Genomic DNA, 16,156 nt, shown 5'->3' with positions numbered 1-16,156 from the left:
TATTTTTTAGTGGAGATGGGGTTTCTCCATGTTGGTCAGGCTGGTCTCGAACTCCGATCTCAGGTGATCCACCCGCCTTGGACTCCCAAAGTGCTGGGACTACAGGTGGGAGTCACTGCACCCGGCCTCCATCTCCCAACTCTAAGGTTACAAAGACAGAGGCTGTGACAGGGTGTCTCTGTTTTCCCAGTACATGGCATAGCACCTGTTACACAGTGGGAGCTCACCAAATCGTTTCAGAATAAATTTTTACGCTAAGATGGCTTTGATTGTAACATTTTGAGAGAGCAATATTAATGCCTAAATAACACTTAAAATGCTTAATAAAATGCCACATAAACATGGCATTTAATAAATGATGGATTGCCGCCTTATTTTCTAAGACTGTAGTCTGGCTGAGGGCCCACTTATAGTCAGTTTGTGTTTCTGAAAACTAGAAAATCGGTCTGTTTAATTCATCCTGTAAGTTCTGAAGTCATGCTATTTCTGTTTGAAGCCAGTCAAGCTCTGTCTGAAATCTCTCCAATCTGTAGAGTAGGAGGTCATGTCAAGTGATAAAGTGTCCAGGGTGACGTGGCTCTGAGGGACTATTTTGGGCTACATGTGAGGAAGGAGAGCTCTTACACTTTAGAGTGTGTGGCTACATCCAGATCTGAGATAAGCAACCCAGCATAGGTGCCCTCATTTCAGAAAAAGAGGTTGAGAAGATAGAAATGGTTCATGACCATATGACCTAAATGACTCCAGGGGTTCATAATGTATACTCTGAAGAAATATCAGGCAATTCTTTATTTTGCCTAATGAAAGAATATGTAAGTATGTATAATGGCTATCCTTGGCAGGCTAGCTTCTATCCTACTTTTTATCTGAGCAGTTCTTGTCTCTGAAAAGAGTTAGTCAGGGGAATATAATGGACTCTATTCTGTTTCCCACTAGCATTGACTTAGTTTGGTTACAAATATGTTACTCTGTGTACCAGACTGGGATAATATTCATTACGTTAACCTAGAACACAGTTTTTAAAACTGTATCCTTTGGGGCGTTGCTGGCATTTCTCAAGGCAAAGCTGGATGGGTAATCAACCACAGTCATTCTACTCTAAATGTACTTAAGATAAAGATGATCTAAATTCCCTCAGCAAGAGTCTTTCACTAACTGGCAAAAATATTTCTCACTAGTCATCATAGGAAGAGGAAGAAGAAGTTTACTTAGTCCTGTTTGGTCAGCAGAGCCTTTTTCCTAATGCAATGAGACTCTGGACCAGTAGGGGGCAGTGTTTGGTACAGGCATTTTAGCTCAAGGGGTCTCAAAGGGAATCATCTGGCAGATTTTACAGCCAAAATCCATGTCATGTCCAAGTGTCAGGCTAAGTAGTGTCAGGCTAAATACTTGGATTTTTGCCTAGTTAAAAAAAAATGCTTACATTAGCATCTTAGGATATTAAAGGAAGTCAATGCTGAGCTAATCCTTCAGTATATATTTAGTGATATTTATTGATATGAATATATAAAATAATTCTGTTGCCTCCTTGTACGTCATTGGTTGAGTTTCAGAGGACTTTTCCTGGCTTCCATCCTAACTCCATAGAAGAGCTGGTGCTTATCTGATGGGCCCAGGTGGTTTGTGAAACCCTCTGGAAGGTGGTTTATGGCCAATTGATTGCATTGGGGCCCAACTCTACCAATTTGTAGGAAGTTCCTTTTAGCAGCCTTTGGGTTTTAGGAAGGTGAGGGAGAAAATCTTCTGTCTAACAAAGGGTAAACAGAGAGAGAAAAAGAGACAGAGGGAAAGAGAGACCATTCCCCTCCCTAAGGTGAGCTGGCTATTACCTGTGCACTAAGAGGATTGAGCCTGACATTATAAAAGTCATTCTTGGCTGGAGGATGTCATCCAAGAGCCAAGTGCTATTTCAGTCTCGGTTCCCTGCCATTCAGTCATTAGGTTTAGGTTGGCAAACCAAGAGACATATTTTTCAGTCCTGGGACTTTTGAAGATTACAATCATAAGGCCAAGTGCCTAGAGATGATATTCAAGCAAGGATACAGACCAGGGATTCGGTCTGGAATTGCTTGTATTGTTTTGAAACTGCTACAGCTAGCCTGGAGGTTGTGAAGGAAAGAAAAGAGATGGAGAAGGAGTAAAGAGACGTCTTATTGATGCCTAGAAACCATGGCATCAATAGGACTGGATTTGAGACTGTTTTCCACTCACATTGAGTCTTATTGATGCCTTGGTTCCTAGGGCTATCTTTGCCGACCACATTAATGCTCTTTAGAAGATAGGGTCCCTTTTGTAGTACTCACCACCTCTGGATCTCTAAGTATTTTCCAAAACATAGGCAAAGAAGTAGATAGGGCAATGACTCACCACTAAGTAGAATTAGATTGTATTAGGTTGGTGCAAAAGTTACTGTAGTTTCTACCATAAACTTGAATGGCAAAAACCACAGTTAGTTTTGCACCAAACCTACAAATTCAAATTTCAGGGTTTCCAGTCAAACTCCCAATATCACCTCTCATAATTTGAGCAGGTCTGACTGCAGCAGAGATCAGGAGAGTGAAGTTGGCCCCGGGGTTGCCCAGTTTTATTCAGCTGTGGCACCATGCTCATTGGAAGCAATGGTGATTTCTTTGTTGACAAATAATTATTTATTAATAAATTAATAAAAAGTTTTTATTAATATTCAAAAAGTCAAGACACACTTCTTCACTTTCAGACTTCAGATTTTTACATTTATTTTTAGCGACTAAGATTCTAAAGGTTTAGGATAAGGAGAGGGAGAAGCAAATATTTTCATATCATGATTCCTGTTTCATGGTTGGGAACTGAGGCAATTAATGACTAAAGACTTTTCCTAAGAAGGTTGATATAGCACCAAAGAATAGAATCTAGGTCTTTCATTCAGTCTAGCTGTTGTGAGGAAAAACGAGCTAATATGTATGAAGTGCCTCGAATTCACTCAAAGAGTAGGTTTGTGTAAATCTGAGGTGTCGTTAATAATAATCATACCCTGTGCATCTTGGTTCCCCCATTATTAACTGATGACAGCACAGTAAGGAAGAGTTTCAACAAGATGCGATTAAGTTCACTTGAGCATTTGTCAAATAGATCAGTGTGTCGAAAGTGCTGAGTGTGCAGAAATAAAATTAAAGGAATACAGGAACATATATTGAGACATATTTTTGGGTTCAAGGCGCAGCGGCAGTATCAGAATTCCTGCTGCGATTAAAACAGAGAGTGATGAGTAGGGGACACCCTGGAGAGAAGCCAAGAAATATTTTAAAGGTGGAAACTGCTACCTCAGAGACTTTAAATTCAGCACATTCTACGCTTCTCTAGGAGTCTCTCCATGCCACAAATAGCAGTGACATGAATACCACAGGAACTGTGTCGAAGGGACCAGGCTTACTTTCTGGGGTCTGCTGCTTTCCCCTTTATGAAAGTCCATTGCACCCTTCCAATCCAGGCCAGCACTGAGCAAAACCACTATAGTTTGCAACCAGCCTGCACTCCAAAATCTGGGGGAGGTAGGTAAATATTTTTCATTTTGTCTTAATTTTTATTTTAAATTAGAATCTTGTTCTGTTATCCAGGTTAGAATGCAGTGGCATGATCATGGCTCACTGCAGCCTCAAACTCCCTGGCTCACACGATACTCCTGCCTCAGCCAGGCAAGTAGCTGTAACTATAGGCATTTGCCACCATGCTCAGCAAACGTTTTTACTTTTGTAGAGGTGGGGGTCTCACTACTTTGCCTAGGCTGGCCTCAAACCATCCTACAGTCTTGGCCTCCTAAAGTGCTGGGATTACAAGTGTGAACCACTGCACCCAGCCAAGCCTTCTAACATTCACTGTGATATTATGACTACCTAGACAAGTTTTGGACTGTCTAATTTATGGGCTCATTGGTCTATATGCTTAACTCTGCATGATACTTATATGTACTGAATGAGGACCTGTGTTCATTTTGATTCCACTCATTCTATTCATGCCTACCACTATGTCTGCCACGTAATAGTTGCTTTACAAATGATTGTTTATTCTGTACTCTTCTGGAAACTTAATATAGTTTAGGTTGTAGCATTATGGAGCACAAGCCAATCAACAGATTAAATACAGACAAGGAATCTTTAATTGATGAGATTTTCCTTTCCTGTCATAGTTAAATTACCCAAAATCCACATCTTATTTATGGAAAAGTAAGAAATGTTCAAAGGTAAGAAAGGAGGAAACATACTTTGAAAATAAAACAAAAATCTGGCTGGTGTTTAGATTCTGTTTAGAGTGTGAACAGTGATTTGGGTGCTTCTAATAAATAGTTAGGAGTCTACCTGTCAATGTCTTTTTCATGTTATTTTTATTCCTTTTAGAAATGAGGTCTCACTCTGCCCAGATTTGAGTGCAGTGGTGTGATCACAGCTCACTGCAGCCTTGAACTTCTGGACTCAAGTGGTCCTCCTGCCTCGGTCTCCAAGCATCATCATGTCTGTCTCTTAATGCATTTTAAAAAACAAAGTAAACAGATAAAACAGATTGGAGAACGAAACTAGGGGAAGAAATAACTGATGACCAGCATGTTCACCCCAATTAATCTACACATATGCATATACCTCTGAGCCCTGATGCCTTGCTTCCCATAGTGCAGTAAGAACTATCCGAAGTACTGGTAAATTAGCCTTGTTCAGGAAATTCATGAAGAACTGGTGAGGTAGCTAAAGACGGGGGGTGGGCATGGAAATGAGGGAAGACTCCTACATGTTATTTCTCTTCTGTTAAAACCAGAGAGAGATTACCCTAGAAAACACCAGTGCATAAAATGAACTCTGCCCTGATAAGAAAGAGGAAAGAGGAGTAAAAGCAGAAGAATTATCACACAATTGGCTCAGTCTTCTTTGTCTCCTTTTGGTGATCTCAGTCTCCCCTTCCTCAGCATGCCCTCAGCACTGTAACCATATCACGCACAGGACATGTTGCACTATGACCGTAATTAAGACACGAAGAGATATATCTCCCTGTATCCGTAGACCATTATCAATGACCGGCACACAGTAAGCTCTCAGTAAATGTGGAATATAAAATGAGTTAAGTCGATGTGAAGATAAAATTTAAGAGCTATAAGATGAAGTGCAAGCACAATAATGTCCAAAATAAACAAGGAAAAGTGAGAGCTCAATTAGATCCAGATTCTGGGCTGGGTCTTATGGGCCAGGAAGCGGCAAAGAAGAGTCTTCGGCATGAATCTTCCATCCTTCATGAAGATGCTAAAGTCCTGCCACTGAGTTATGCACACAGAGTTGGAATCTGGCCCTGGGGAAAACCAAAGGCTGACGTATCCTCGTCTGGTCTGCTTACTTCAACTTCATTTTCTATTGCTGGTTATAGTAGTCCCAAGACACATGACCCATTGGAAGGAATATAGAACTGAAAGTTAAGAGACATGGGTTCTCCACTTAACTTTGTCACAGTGACCTTGGACAAGACATTTCACCTCTCAGATCCTAAGCTCCCTCAACTATAAAATGAGAGGATTACACTAGATGAACTCTCAAGTTCCCTCCAGGGAAATTCTAGAGTTGCATAGTTCCTCTCTCTCTGTCTAGATTCCATTCTCTTACAAGAGTATTTTCTTAACAGCTAGGATTTAGATGGAATTTGCATTTAGAAAATAATAGAGCATCTTAGCTGATGTTGAAAAAAAATCGAGTCTGAATATACACAATGAGAGAAGAGAAATATGAAGAGTCACAGCATGGTGAAATTAATCATAGCAGATTGGGTCATGAAAAGGGGATTCCCAATTAGCTATCTATACATCTCCTGATGCTTTAATGGAACAAAGAAGATTTGACAAGGTTTTTGGGCAACAAGAAAGTATGATGTTGTGAAGGAACAAGAATAATTTATCCCATTTTATAGAACCGAAGCCTAGAAAAGACAGATAACTCATTCAAGATCATACTGTGATGATGAAGCAAACTTCCCACCCAATTATGTTGTCTGAACAAAGAAATCACCACTGCTTCCAAGGAGCATGGTGCCACACCCCAATAAAACTGGGCAACCCCAAGGCCAGCTTCACTCTCATGATCTCTGCTGCAATCAGAGCTGCTCCAAATTTCTGTAATGTTTGTTGTTAGAGAAAGTAACTGCAGGAATGACCCAGAGAGACTCCTTAGAAGATTTCCTGTGGTCAACATGCTTTCACTGGCCTTGGGTCAAGAAATCTGGTTTCCATTCCATTGTCTGTCACTTTAGGCTCTTGCATATTAATTTCCTTCTCTAGTAATCAAAAAATTTTTGAGAGAAACTTATAAAGTGTAAAATGGTCCCAGATGAATATATATGAAATATTATTAGAAGAGTTTTGTGTGGTGTTACCAATTATCTGAAGAAATCATTCTTATCAACTTTTAAAATCACACACAGATGCACACATATATATAATACACATAATTTATATTTAAATGTTTATAATAGTGTATATACCACATGTAGACTCTATTCTTGTAAAAGTTATATATGTATGTGTATGTATCTACATGTATGTGTACGTATGTATGTGTATATATGTATATGTATGCCTATATGTATATGATAGATAAGTATGTATTTATATCTCTTCCAGTCTAGCTGGGAAATCTGTTTCAAAATCAACTGCTGCTCTCTCCACGGACTTGATATATAGCCAAGCAAGCCATTCTCGATTAACACTGCTTCCTCCTGGGAAAAGTCACAGAATAACTATATTGATTTCCCTTTACCCTTCTCCACATTTCTCTGCTGAAATGTTGTCTTAACTCTTAAATGCAAAAGCAAAAGGAAATGTAAATAAAAATGATGAGTTTTTCTTCTTTAGGACTGTATTAATTATATTTGTCTTACTTTAAAAACAAAATTTTCTTCAAAGAACAGAATCTCCATGTGGGATATCTATATGGTAAAGAAAAGAGAGGATGACATTCATCCCATGGTTTCCAGACAGCAGATTTCTTTACACTGAAACCTGTGCTTTATACACAATGCTGGACTCAGAACTACACAAACCTAAGCGTATTTTCTTAGGATTTGGCCAGCCATCTTTGAGAACCGCTGAGACATTTTGGCAAACAGTCCCTCCACTGTTTCCAGCACACCATAATATAAGGAAAGTTCGTTTCTTGTCAGTTTTTTCTAGCCCGAAAGATTCCAGGCTTGATTAAGTTTTTTGCCTTATCTTTCTCTTTTTCTTTCCTTTCTTTTTTTTTAAATACAGAAAAATCTTTACTTTAAAGGCTTCAGGGTCGCTGATGCAACTTAGGAGTTTCTCCAATGCAATTGAAAAATGCAAAAGAGAGGTTCCACAGGCAGGATCTTTTCCGCCTGAAGCTTGTAAGCTCACTGAGGAAAATAACTCAGATCCTCACTTTCCCTCCTCCCAGCTCCTGAGCAGCCCTGAAGGCTCAGTTCTCACTGTGGGTAGGTATGGGTCAGGGTAGCGGAAAGAAAGCAGAGAAGAGGACTCCGGAGTGGCTTAAAGTCAAAGCTCTAAAACACCTTTTCCATTTCCCTTTCCTTTCCCCCCGCAGATTTAGTTCTACTTACTCTAATAACTGAGTTCATAAAAGATTACTGGAATTTCTACTTCTTTCAGTTTCCTTTTTTACCATCCACAGGTTTTTTTAAATAAAGGGAAAGAAAGGATAGACTTATTTACAACACAATCACAATCTTTGATTCTTCACTTTAAGCAAATAAAGATGCCTAGTGAAATAAATGGATTGTGTTATTTAAAATTGAAAGCTTATGTGAACCACCACTCAGAAGCATGCTTAAAAAATGAAGAAAGAAAATGAAAACCTTGTGACTAAACAAGATTATTCTGATGCCAAATGCTGAGTGTACAATTAAGTAGAGTAATTATTAACAATATGACAAATACCTACTTCCAAGGTAGAAATGAAATATACTTAAAACTGTAAAGGACATAGGACTCTATGCTGTCCTAAGGTTTAAAATCACATGGCTTTTTTTCCCATGAATTTGCAAGTTTAGTTTTAATTAAATGCCATTTACTTTTAACTAGCCAGTTTATCCTATTTTTAAATTTTATTGTTTCTCTGCACAATTTGAATGAAATTTAGAAACATTACGGGTAAAAGTAGGTAGAAAAGCATGTTAAAAATTGAGTCTTCTTGTTGAAATCAAGTTTTCTTCTGTGTTGTATAGTCTGAATAATGGGGGAAATCTGTCCTAATATCTTGCTGTATCTGTCCTAACTCACTCCTTCTATATGGCCTCCGCAGAGGAATTGCATAACAATGCAATTTGTATACTGGTTAAATAGGAAGGTCTCTGAAGCACACGCCCAGGAACCTTCCCCTTCATGGCAGAGGAGCCAAGACTGTACCTTGTGCGAGAAAGCACTGTTTCCTTAGGCAACATAGGTTCTTTGTTGGAACCAAAGAGCTCTCCAGTGGCAGGCATGCTTTTGCCTCTGGATAAATGGAACTGCCAGAGGCTCATTCTATCCATCCTGTGTCAAGCACACGCTCAGATTCTAGGATCTCACAGAAATGTATTTTCTGGCCCTCTATAGCATCCAGACGAAATGCAACAAAGTCACCACAATTTGAAGCTACCATGTAAGAAAGTCCAAAGTTTAACTTCCATTCCCTCTATTCAGCACGTTTCTATAAGGTAGATCTCATAGGGAATATGCTTTGCCTAAGCACAGTGCTAGACCGGAAGAAAAAAGTGGTGGTATCCTTCCTCCTCTTCCTTTCTTCCCAACTCCTGCTATTCATGGAATTTCCCTTGATTTCAAGTGGCCATTCACCAAAATCCTCAACTGAAAACAGCTTCCAAGGGGTCATGTACTTATTCAGTTCTATTCCCTTCTCTCTTCTCTCCAAACACAACATCATCTGACCAAGGTTTGCATGCATAAGCATTGCTAATTAACAGTAAGTCTCAACAATGACCTCTTCTCGATAAGTTTGACACACAGACCACAACAAAGCTGTATCCGTTGCCTAAAAGTGAGGAAGATCCCCATGTTGATTTCTGAAGCGTAAAAGGCAGGGATGTGTATTGGACTTCTTGTTTCTTACTGTGAACAGACCTAGGAGTACTTACTTTGTTTTTCAGAAAGAACCCAGAGCTGCTGATGCCTAAGGGCGTTGTTCCAACAGAGACTGGAATATCGAGAGAGAGAATTGATCCAGCTCTCTTGTCTGGTGCTTATAAAACATGAAAGTATCACCCTCGCCATGGCAGACCACAGGGAGTGATCAGTGGGAATTGTGAAGTCCTCTTCTCAGTGATGCATTGCAAACAATTTCCCTGGGGAAGCAGCAAGTTCCTGACCACAGTATTGTACACAAATAAATAAACAAAATGCTATTACTTTTTGTTCTTCACATTGGGAAGAGTTCAGAAACATCTTGTTTCAATTGATAGGCTGGAATTATAGAAAAACGTTGATCTTGTCTTTCCTTGCTAGCTCTTTGCCTGAGATGTATTGGTAAAATGGAACATGAGTCACATTTCTAACTGGGAAAAGCCTGGTAATCATGGGCAGCCCAAATCTGGGTGACGTACAGAGTATTTTTGTGTTGAGAGAGAAAAGACACTAAAAGTAGAAGCTTCTTAGTTAGCAGCAGCAGAGAGTCTGTAAGATTCAATCTGGTGTTTCCCATGGCCTGTATCATGGTATAATGAGAAGGATTGTGTCTTTCACGGATTAGCCTATAAACCTTTCTAATTAGGATCAATACGTGACATATACAAAGGCAAGATCAACTGTAAGGAGGGATTCTCTTCCTTACCACCAAGCCATGAAGATTGCATGAGTTATCATAGCCTTGGTCTCTTGATTTCCCTTATATTATTTGAGTAGGAACTCAGGCACATGATGCTCCCCATTAACCATAACCATAATGGTACTGGATTTTTAAATCCAATACCATTTTTTTTTTTAAAAAAAGGCCAGGGCTGTAGACAAAAGAGTGACGTCAGTGGGAATACGAGAGGGAGTTATGTAGCCTATTCTGAGAGTGAAGGCTGGTTTGGATCTTCTCTGCTACTTCTGTATATTTCGTGCTAGAGGCAGAACAAGTATCCAGAGAACACTTTGGAACTTTCCTTAATTTATGAAGGACCTGTAACATTCAATTCGAGGGAACACAGAATGTTCTACTCTAGCAAAATTTAAAGGTAATATGGGAAATTCCATCAAATGTCTTGTGGAAAACTGAATGGATAAAAGTAAAACTGAAATGAATGTGGATATGTGGATAATGGGATAATTCAACATAGATTTCAAACCAGAATCTGCTGCTTAATAACTGTGAACTGGGGCAGAGCACTTAATCTTACTGAACATCAGACTCTTTATTTATAAAATGGGGACCATAATATCTTCTTTGCCTAATTACTTTGGGGATTAATGAGGGAAGGAATATAAATTATTTATCACAAGGTCTGGCACATAGTAAGCACTTTGCAATATTATTTTCCTCCCTTTATTGATGAATGCTTTTCAGATTTCTACTTGGCTTCTCCTCTTTGAGTTCGTAAAATAGTAATTTTCTGTACTATCTGGCAAATCTATTCAATCTAACAGTTTTTTAAATTTATTATAAATGTGAGACATAGAAGGAATATGAACAATAAATACTACATGCCATTTTTGTAAAAGACACTCATAATCTACTGCAAAAGCTAGAAACATGCTTTGTCACTATACATTAAACAGTAGTAAGTGGAATAATTTGGTTATTTAAACATTTGGGAAAAGGGGTAATATAATTATGTGCCAGGCACCATACAAAGTGGCAAAGACTCAAAGATGCATAGATGCAATTATTGAACTCCAGAGCCCTTAATTTTTTTTTTTTTTTTTTTTTGAGACAGACTCTTGCTCTGTCGCCCAGGCTAGAGTGCAGTGATGTGATCTCAGCACACTGGAACCTCCACCTCCCAGATTCAAGCAATTCTCCTGCCTCAGCCTCCTGAGTAGCTGGGATTACAGGCACCACCACCACACCTAGCTAATTTCTGTATTGTTAGTAGAGACGGGTTTCACCCTGTAGGCCAGTCTGGTCTTGAACTCCTGACCTCAGGTGATCCACCTGCCATGGCCTCCCAAAGTGCTAGGATTACAGGTGTGAGCCATTACGCCTGACCTGGGCCCTTAATTTAGCACAGGAAGAGAACTGTAAACAAACTTCAACAGAAGATGGAGAGAACCAATGATCCAAGTAAAGAAGTGACTCAAAGGATAAGAAATCACTTTTGTTGAAAGTGTCAGGCAAGATTTCACAGAGGAGGAAATATCTAGGCTAGATATGCAAAAATAAGTAGGTTAGTAACTTAGATAAAATGGACAAATTCATTGAAAAATACAACTTACTAAAACTGACATAGACATGACAGAAAACATAAATAGCACTGTATTTATTAGAGTAATTCAATTCATTATCTTAACCTTTCCACAGAAAAAGTTTTAGCTCCAAATGGTATCATGGGTGATTTGAATCAAAATGGTCAAGTAAAAAATGACACTAGTCTTATAAAATTCTTCAAAAAATAGAGGAACAGGGAATACTTGGCAACTTATTATTTTACCAAATCGGGCAAACAAATTATATAACAATTACAAACCAATATTCTGCAGGAGCCTAGAGGTGAAAATCCTTAACAGAATTTTAATCAAATCTGACAACATACAAAAAATACATCCTGGCCGGGCGCGGTGGCTCACGCCTGTAATTCCAGCACTTTGGGAGGCCAAGGCAGGCGGATCACCAGGTCAGGAGTCCAAGACCAGCCTGGCCAACATGGTGAAACCCTGTCTCTACTAAAAATACCAAAATGACCCAGGCATGGTGGCACACACCTGTGGTCCCAGCTACTCAGGAGGCTGAGGCAGGAGAATCGCTTGAACCTGGGAAGTGGAGGTTGGAGATTGCACCACTGCACTCCAGCCTAGGTGACAGAGCAAAACTCTGTATCAAAAAAAAAAAAAAAAAAAAAAAAGTAAAAGGAAAAGAAAAACACATCCTGAACAACTAGGGTTTATTTCAAGAATGTAATTTTGGTTTGATTATTCAAAAATCAATCAACGTACTTGATGATATCAATAAAATAAATGAGAAAAAGTGTATCATTATTTCAGTACATGAAGAAAAATTATTTGATAAAATTCAGCACCTATTCATGATTTTTTAAATAAAAAGCCCACCTCTTAGCATATTAGGAGCAGGGGAATTTTCTTAATCCGATAAAGGATATTCTATAAAAAAAAATTGCCATTATCATACTTAATAGTGAACTATAATATGATTTTCCCCTAAGACTGAGAACAAAGCAAAGACACCTACTCTACTCTTACCATTTCTATTCAGCATTGCTCTTGCTATCTTAGTCATTGTAATAAAGCAAGAAAAATGAAAAAAGCATAAATAGAAAATGAAGTAAAACTCTATTTGTAAGCATAATTGTTCATGTAACCAGAGTATCTTAAAGGAATCTACACAACAATGACTACAGCTAATAACTGCATTTAATAAAACACCAAAATCCAGGATTAATACACACAAGTCAATTATATTTTTAAATACTAGCAGGAAATAATGGGAAATAAAATACTAAAAAAAAATCCACTTATCATTATAAAATAGAAAATACTTAGAAATAAATTTTTAAAAATATAAATGTAGTAGGTTGCATCTAATCTCCCAAAAGATATGTCTCTCTGGAACCTTAGAATGTGATTTTTCCTTTTTTTTTTTTTGCAGTAAAAGGTTTTCGTAGATGTAATTAAGTTAAGAGTCTTAGCTTGAATGAGGATGGGTTCTAAATCTAATGATACTGTTCTTATAAGAGACAGAAAAGGAGACACTGAAACGCAGAAGGAGAAGCTCATGCGAACATGTGAAGAGACAGGCAGAGATTGTAGTAAGGTGTCTGTATACAAGATGAGGAATGTCAAGGATTGCTGGAAATCCCAGAAGTTAGGAGAAAGGCATGGAATGGATTCTCCCTCAGACCTTCCAGAAAGAATCAACCCAGCCCACACTTTGATTTTGGACTTTTGGCTTCTTAAACTAAGGAATAAATTTCTGTTGTTTTTAAACAACCCATATTGTAGTAATTTGTTACAACAGCCCTGGGAAACTAATAAAATATATAAGACCTTTGCAGTGAAAATGTCAAATATTGCTGGGGGAAATTTTAAAAGGCCTGAAGAAATGCAGAGATATGCCAGCTCATAGACTGAAAGACTCCAGTATTATTAAGATGTTAATTCTTCTCAAATTGAGCCATAAATTCAAAGCAATCCCAATCAAAATTTCAGCATATATTTTTGTTGTTGCAGAAATAGACAAGTTAGTTCTAAAATTTGCGTGGAAATACAAAGTTTCCAGAATTTTCAAAGTAATGCAAAAGGAATGGAGGATTTATACTACTTTATTGCAAGATTCACTATATAGGAACAACAACAAAGACACTGTGGTGTTTAAGAAAAAATAGACAAACACATCAATGTAACAGAACAGAGAAAAAAATAGACCCACACTTACGTGGTTAATTGATTTTTTCTTTCTTTCTTTTTTTTTTTTTTTCCACAAAAGTGCCAGGGAAACTCAATGGGGGTGGGGGGGCAGTCATTTTGACAAATGGTGTTAGAACAATTAAATGACTATTTAGAAAAGAATTAATCCCGACCCTTACGTCATACCATACACAAAAATTAATTTAAGTAAATAATGAACATTACATAAAAGTTAAAGTTCTAAATTCTTTAGAGAGAACATAGAAGAAAATCTTCACAACTTTGAAGATAGGCAAAGATAACAAAGATAAGATACAAAAACAGAAATATAAGAAAAAAATTGATAAATTGGACTTGCTGAAATTTAAAACTTTTGCCCTTTGAAAGTCACTACTAAAAAAAATAAAAATACACAACAGAAATTGAGAGAAAATATTTGCAATACATACAATATGACAGACATATTTCGTATATATAAAGCTCTCTTAAAACTCAACAATAAGATAAATAGCATACTAAAAAAGAAAAAGATTCAGACAAACACTTCACAAAAGAAGACACACAAATGTCAATACATACATTAAAAGATCCTCAAAATCATTAGTCATCAGGAAATTAAAAAGTCACAATGAGAAATGATTACATACCTATTACAATGGCTAAAATAAAAAAGACTGACAACTGAAAACTGAAGATACTAGAACTCACATGTGCTCGTATGAGACATAAAATGATAAACAACTTTGGACAACCAGCAACTTCTTACAAAATTAAATATACATGTAACACATTACCCAATAATTCTAACTCCTAGAATTTTCTAAAGAGAAATTAAAATATATGTCCACAGAAAGACTTGTACACAAATGTTGATAGCATATCAAAACCAAACTGGAAACAACCCAATGTCCATCAGCTGGTGAATAGACAAACAAACCACAATATATCCATCCATACTACAACAAAATATTACTCAGTGATAAAAAGGAACAGACTACTTACACATGCAATAACATGGATGAGTCTCAAACTTGGTATTCTGAATGAAAGAAACCAGACACAAAAGAGTACATACTGTTTCACTCCATTTATATAGAAAACGCATACAAAGTTATGGAGACAAAAATCAGATCAGTGCTTACCTAGGGCCAGAGCCGGAGGGAGAGATGGACTGCAAAGGATCTCAAGGACACTTTTGGAGATGATGAAGATGCTCTGTATTTTGATTGGTGGTTGTCTTATGGATGTAAGCTCTGTTAAAACTCATCAACTGTATACTTTGAATAAATGCAGTTTTTGCATATGAATTATATCTCAGACCTCACGTAAGCTTTATAATTTCTCCATCTGCCACTGTATGCTAGAAAATAACTCTTCATGACAATCCAGAGAGGGATCTCTGGATTTTTATGTTAGTAATTTATGTTAGTAAACAAAATTTATGTTAGTAAACAAATTTGTATATTCTAGATTAGGGATGAGCCATCTACATCCTTGAGCCAAATCCAGCCTGCTCTGTGTTTTATTGGAATACAGTCATGCTCATTTCTTTACTCTTCTCCATCATTGCTTTGTTCACTTTGATAGCCAAGTTGAGTAGTTGCAACAGAGAACATATGGCCTGCAAACTAAAAGAATTACTCTGTGGCCCATCACAGATAAAGTTTGGTGGCCCCTATTGTAGATAATAAAAAGTTAGATGTGGACATGAGAATATCTGCATTAATGTTATGTCAGAAAAAGGAGAGGTCTGCTTATAAGCGTGAGTAAGAATGGCACATTGGACTTAAAAATAATCCATGTTCATCAATATGAATCAATAACAAAAAAATGAAAAGAGAAAGAGTCAAATATATTTAGCCTTTGGGTCCTCAAACCATCTTGTATTAATCAATGCTGTTATAGCCAAAAGCTTTAGAGAGACCAAGGTGAAATTTTTTTTTTGAAATGGAGCCTTGCTCTGTCACCAGGCTGGAGTACAGTGGCACTATCTCGACTCACCGCAACCTCCACCTCCCGGGTTCAGGCGATTCCCCTGCCTCAGCCTCCTGAGCAGCTGAGACTACAGGTGCGTGCCACCGAGCCCGGCTAGTTTTTGTGTATTTTAGTACAGATGGGGTTTCACCATGTCGGCCAGGATGGTCTCAATCTCCTGACCTCTTGATCCAGCTGCCTCGATCTCCCAAAGTGCTGGGATAACAGGTGTGAGCCACCTCACCTGGCCAGGTGAAACTGTTTAAGAAAAGCAAGGATATGAATTCAACCAAAAACATCTTGCCGAATATCCCTTTCTTGGTCATGAAATAAATGGAATCAACTGTCGTTTCTATTCACGAGGCAAAATCTGTATCTCAGTTTGATGAATACTTATCAAACTATGCTCAATGCACAATTTCCTTCAAATATAATAAAATATTCTCAGTTAAGGGTGGAGGGGGACAATGTGTGATAGTGGAAAGAGCTGTGTCTGTGGAAAAATAAGCTCAGTGCTGGATCCTGGCACTACCATTATAAAGACTTGTGCAACGTTGGGCAAGCTGCTTAACTTCTCAACCCATGGCTTCCTCATCTGTAAAGTGGAAATAACAGTTCCTCAATTATGGGGTTGTTGGGAAGTTT

General features: G+C 37.9%; 1 protein-coding gene and 1 long non-coding RNA gene across 17 annotated transcripts in view; both read right to left on the bottom strand.

The window, feature by feature from the left end:
- LOC116556129 overlaps positions 1 to 16,156 on the bottom strand; it is a 384,428-nt gene that overhangs the window by 76,642 nt on the left and 291,630 nt on the right. Inside the window, exon 8 of one of the 16 annotated variants that reach the window (XR_004270846.1) lies at positions 15,708 to 16,106. The exons of the other annotated variants lie outside the window; for them this stretch is intronic. This is a non-coding gene — a long non-coding RNA (uncharacterized LOC116556129). Of the gene's footprint in view, positions 1 to 15,707; positions 16,107 to 16,156 lie in introns of those variants that run through there. 16 annotated transcript variants of the gene reach the window in all.
- Positions 7,209 to 10,944, bottom strand: BLID (BH3-like motif containing, cell death inducer). Its single transcript, XM_032285158.1, is given in 2 exon segments — positions 7,209 to 8,447; positions 8,450 to 10,944. Coding segments are annotated over 2 exon segments (354 nt in total). The 5' UTR covers positions 8,622 to 10,944; the 3' UTR covers positions 7,209 to 8,265.

The sequence above is a fragment of the Sapajus apella genome, unplaced genomic scaffold (genome assembly GCF_009761245.1).
Source record: "Sapajus apella isolate SASKATOON/1434 unplaced genomic scaffold, GSC_monkey_1.0 scaffold16, whole genome shotgun sequence".
Classification (NCBI taxonomy): domain Eukaryota; kingdom Metazoa; phylum Chordata; class Mammalia; order Primates; family Cebidae; genus Sapajus; species Sapajus apella.
Note: the sequence above shows the minus strand (reverse complement) of the source record. Positions and strands in the feature narration are given on the sequence as shown.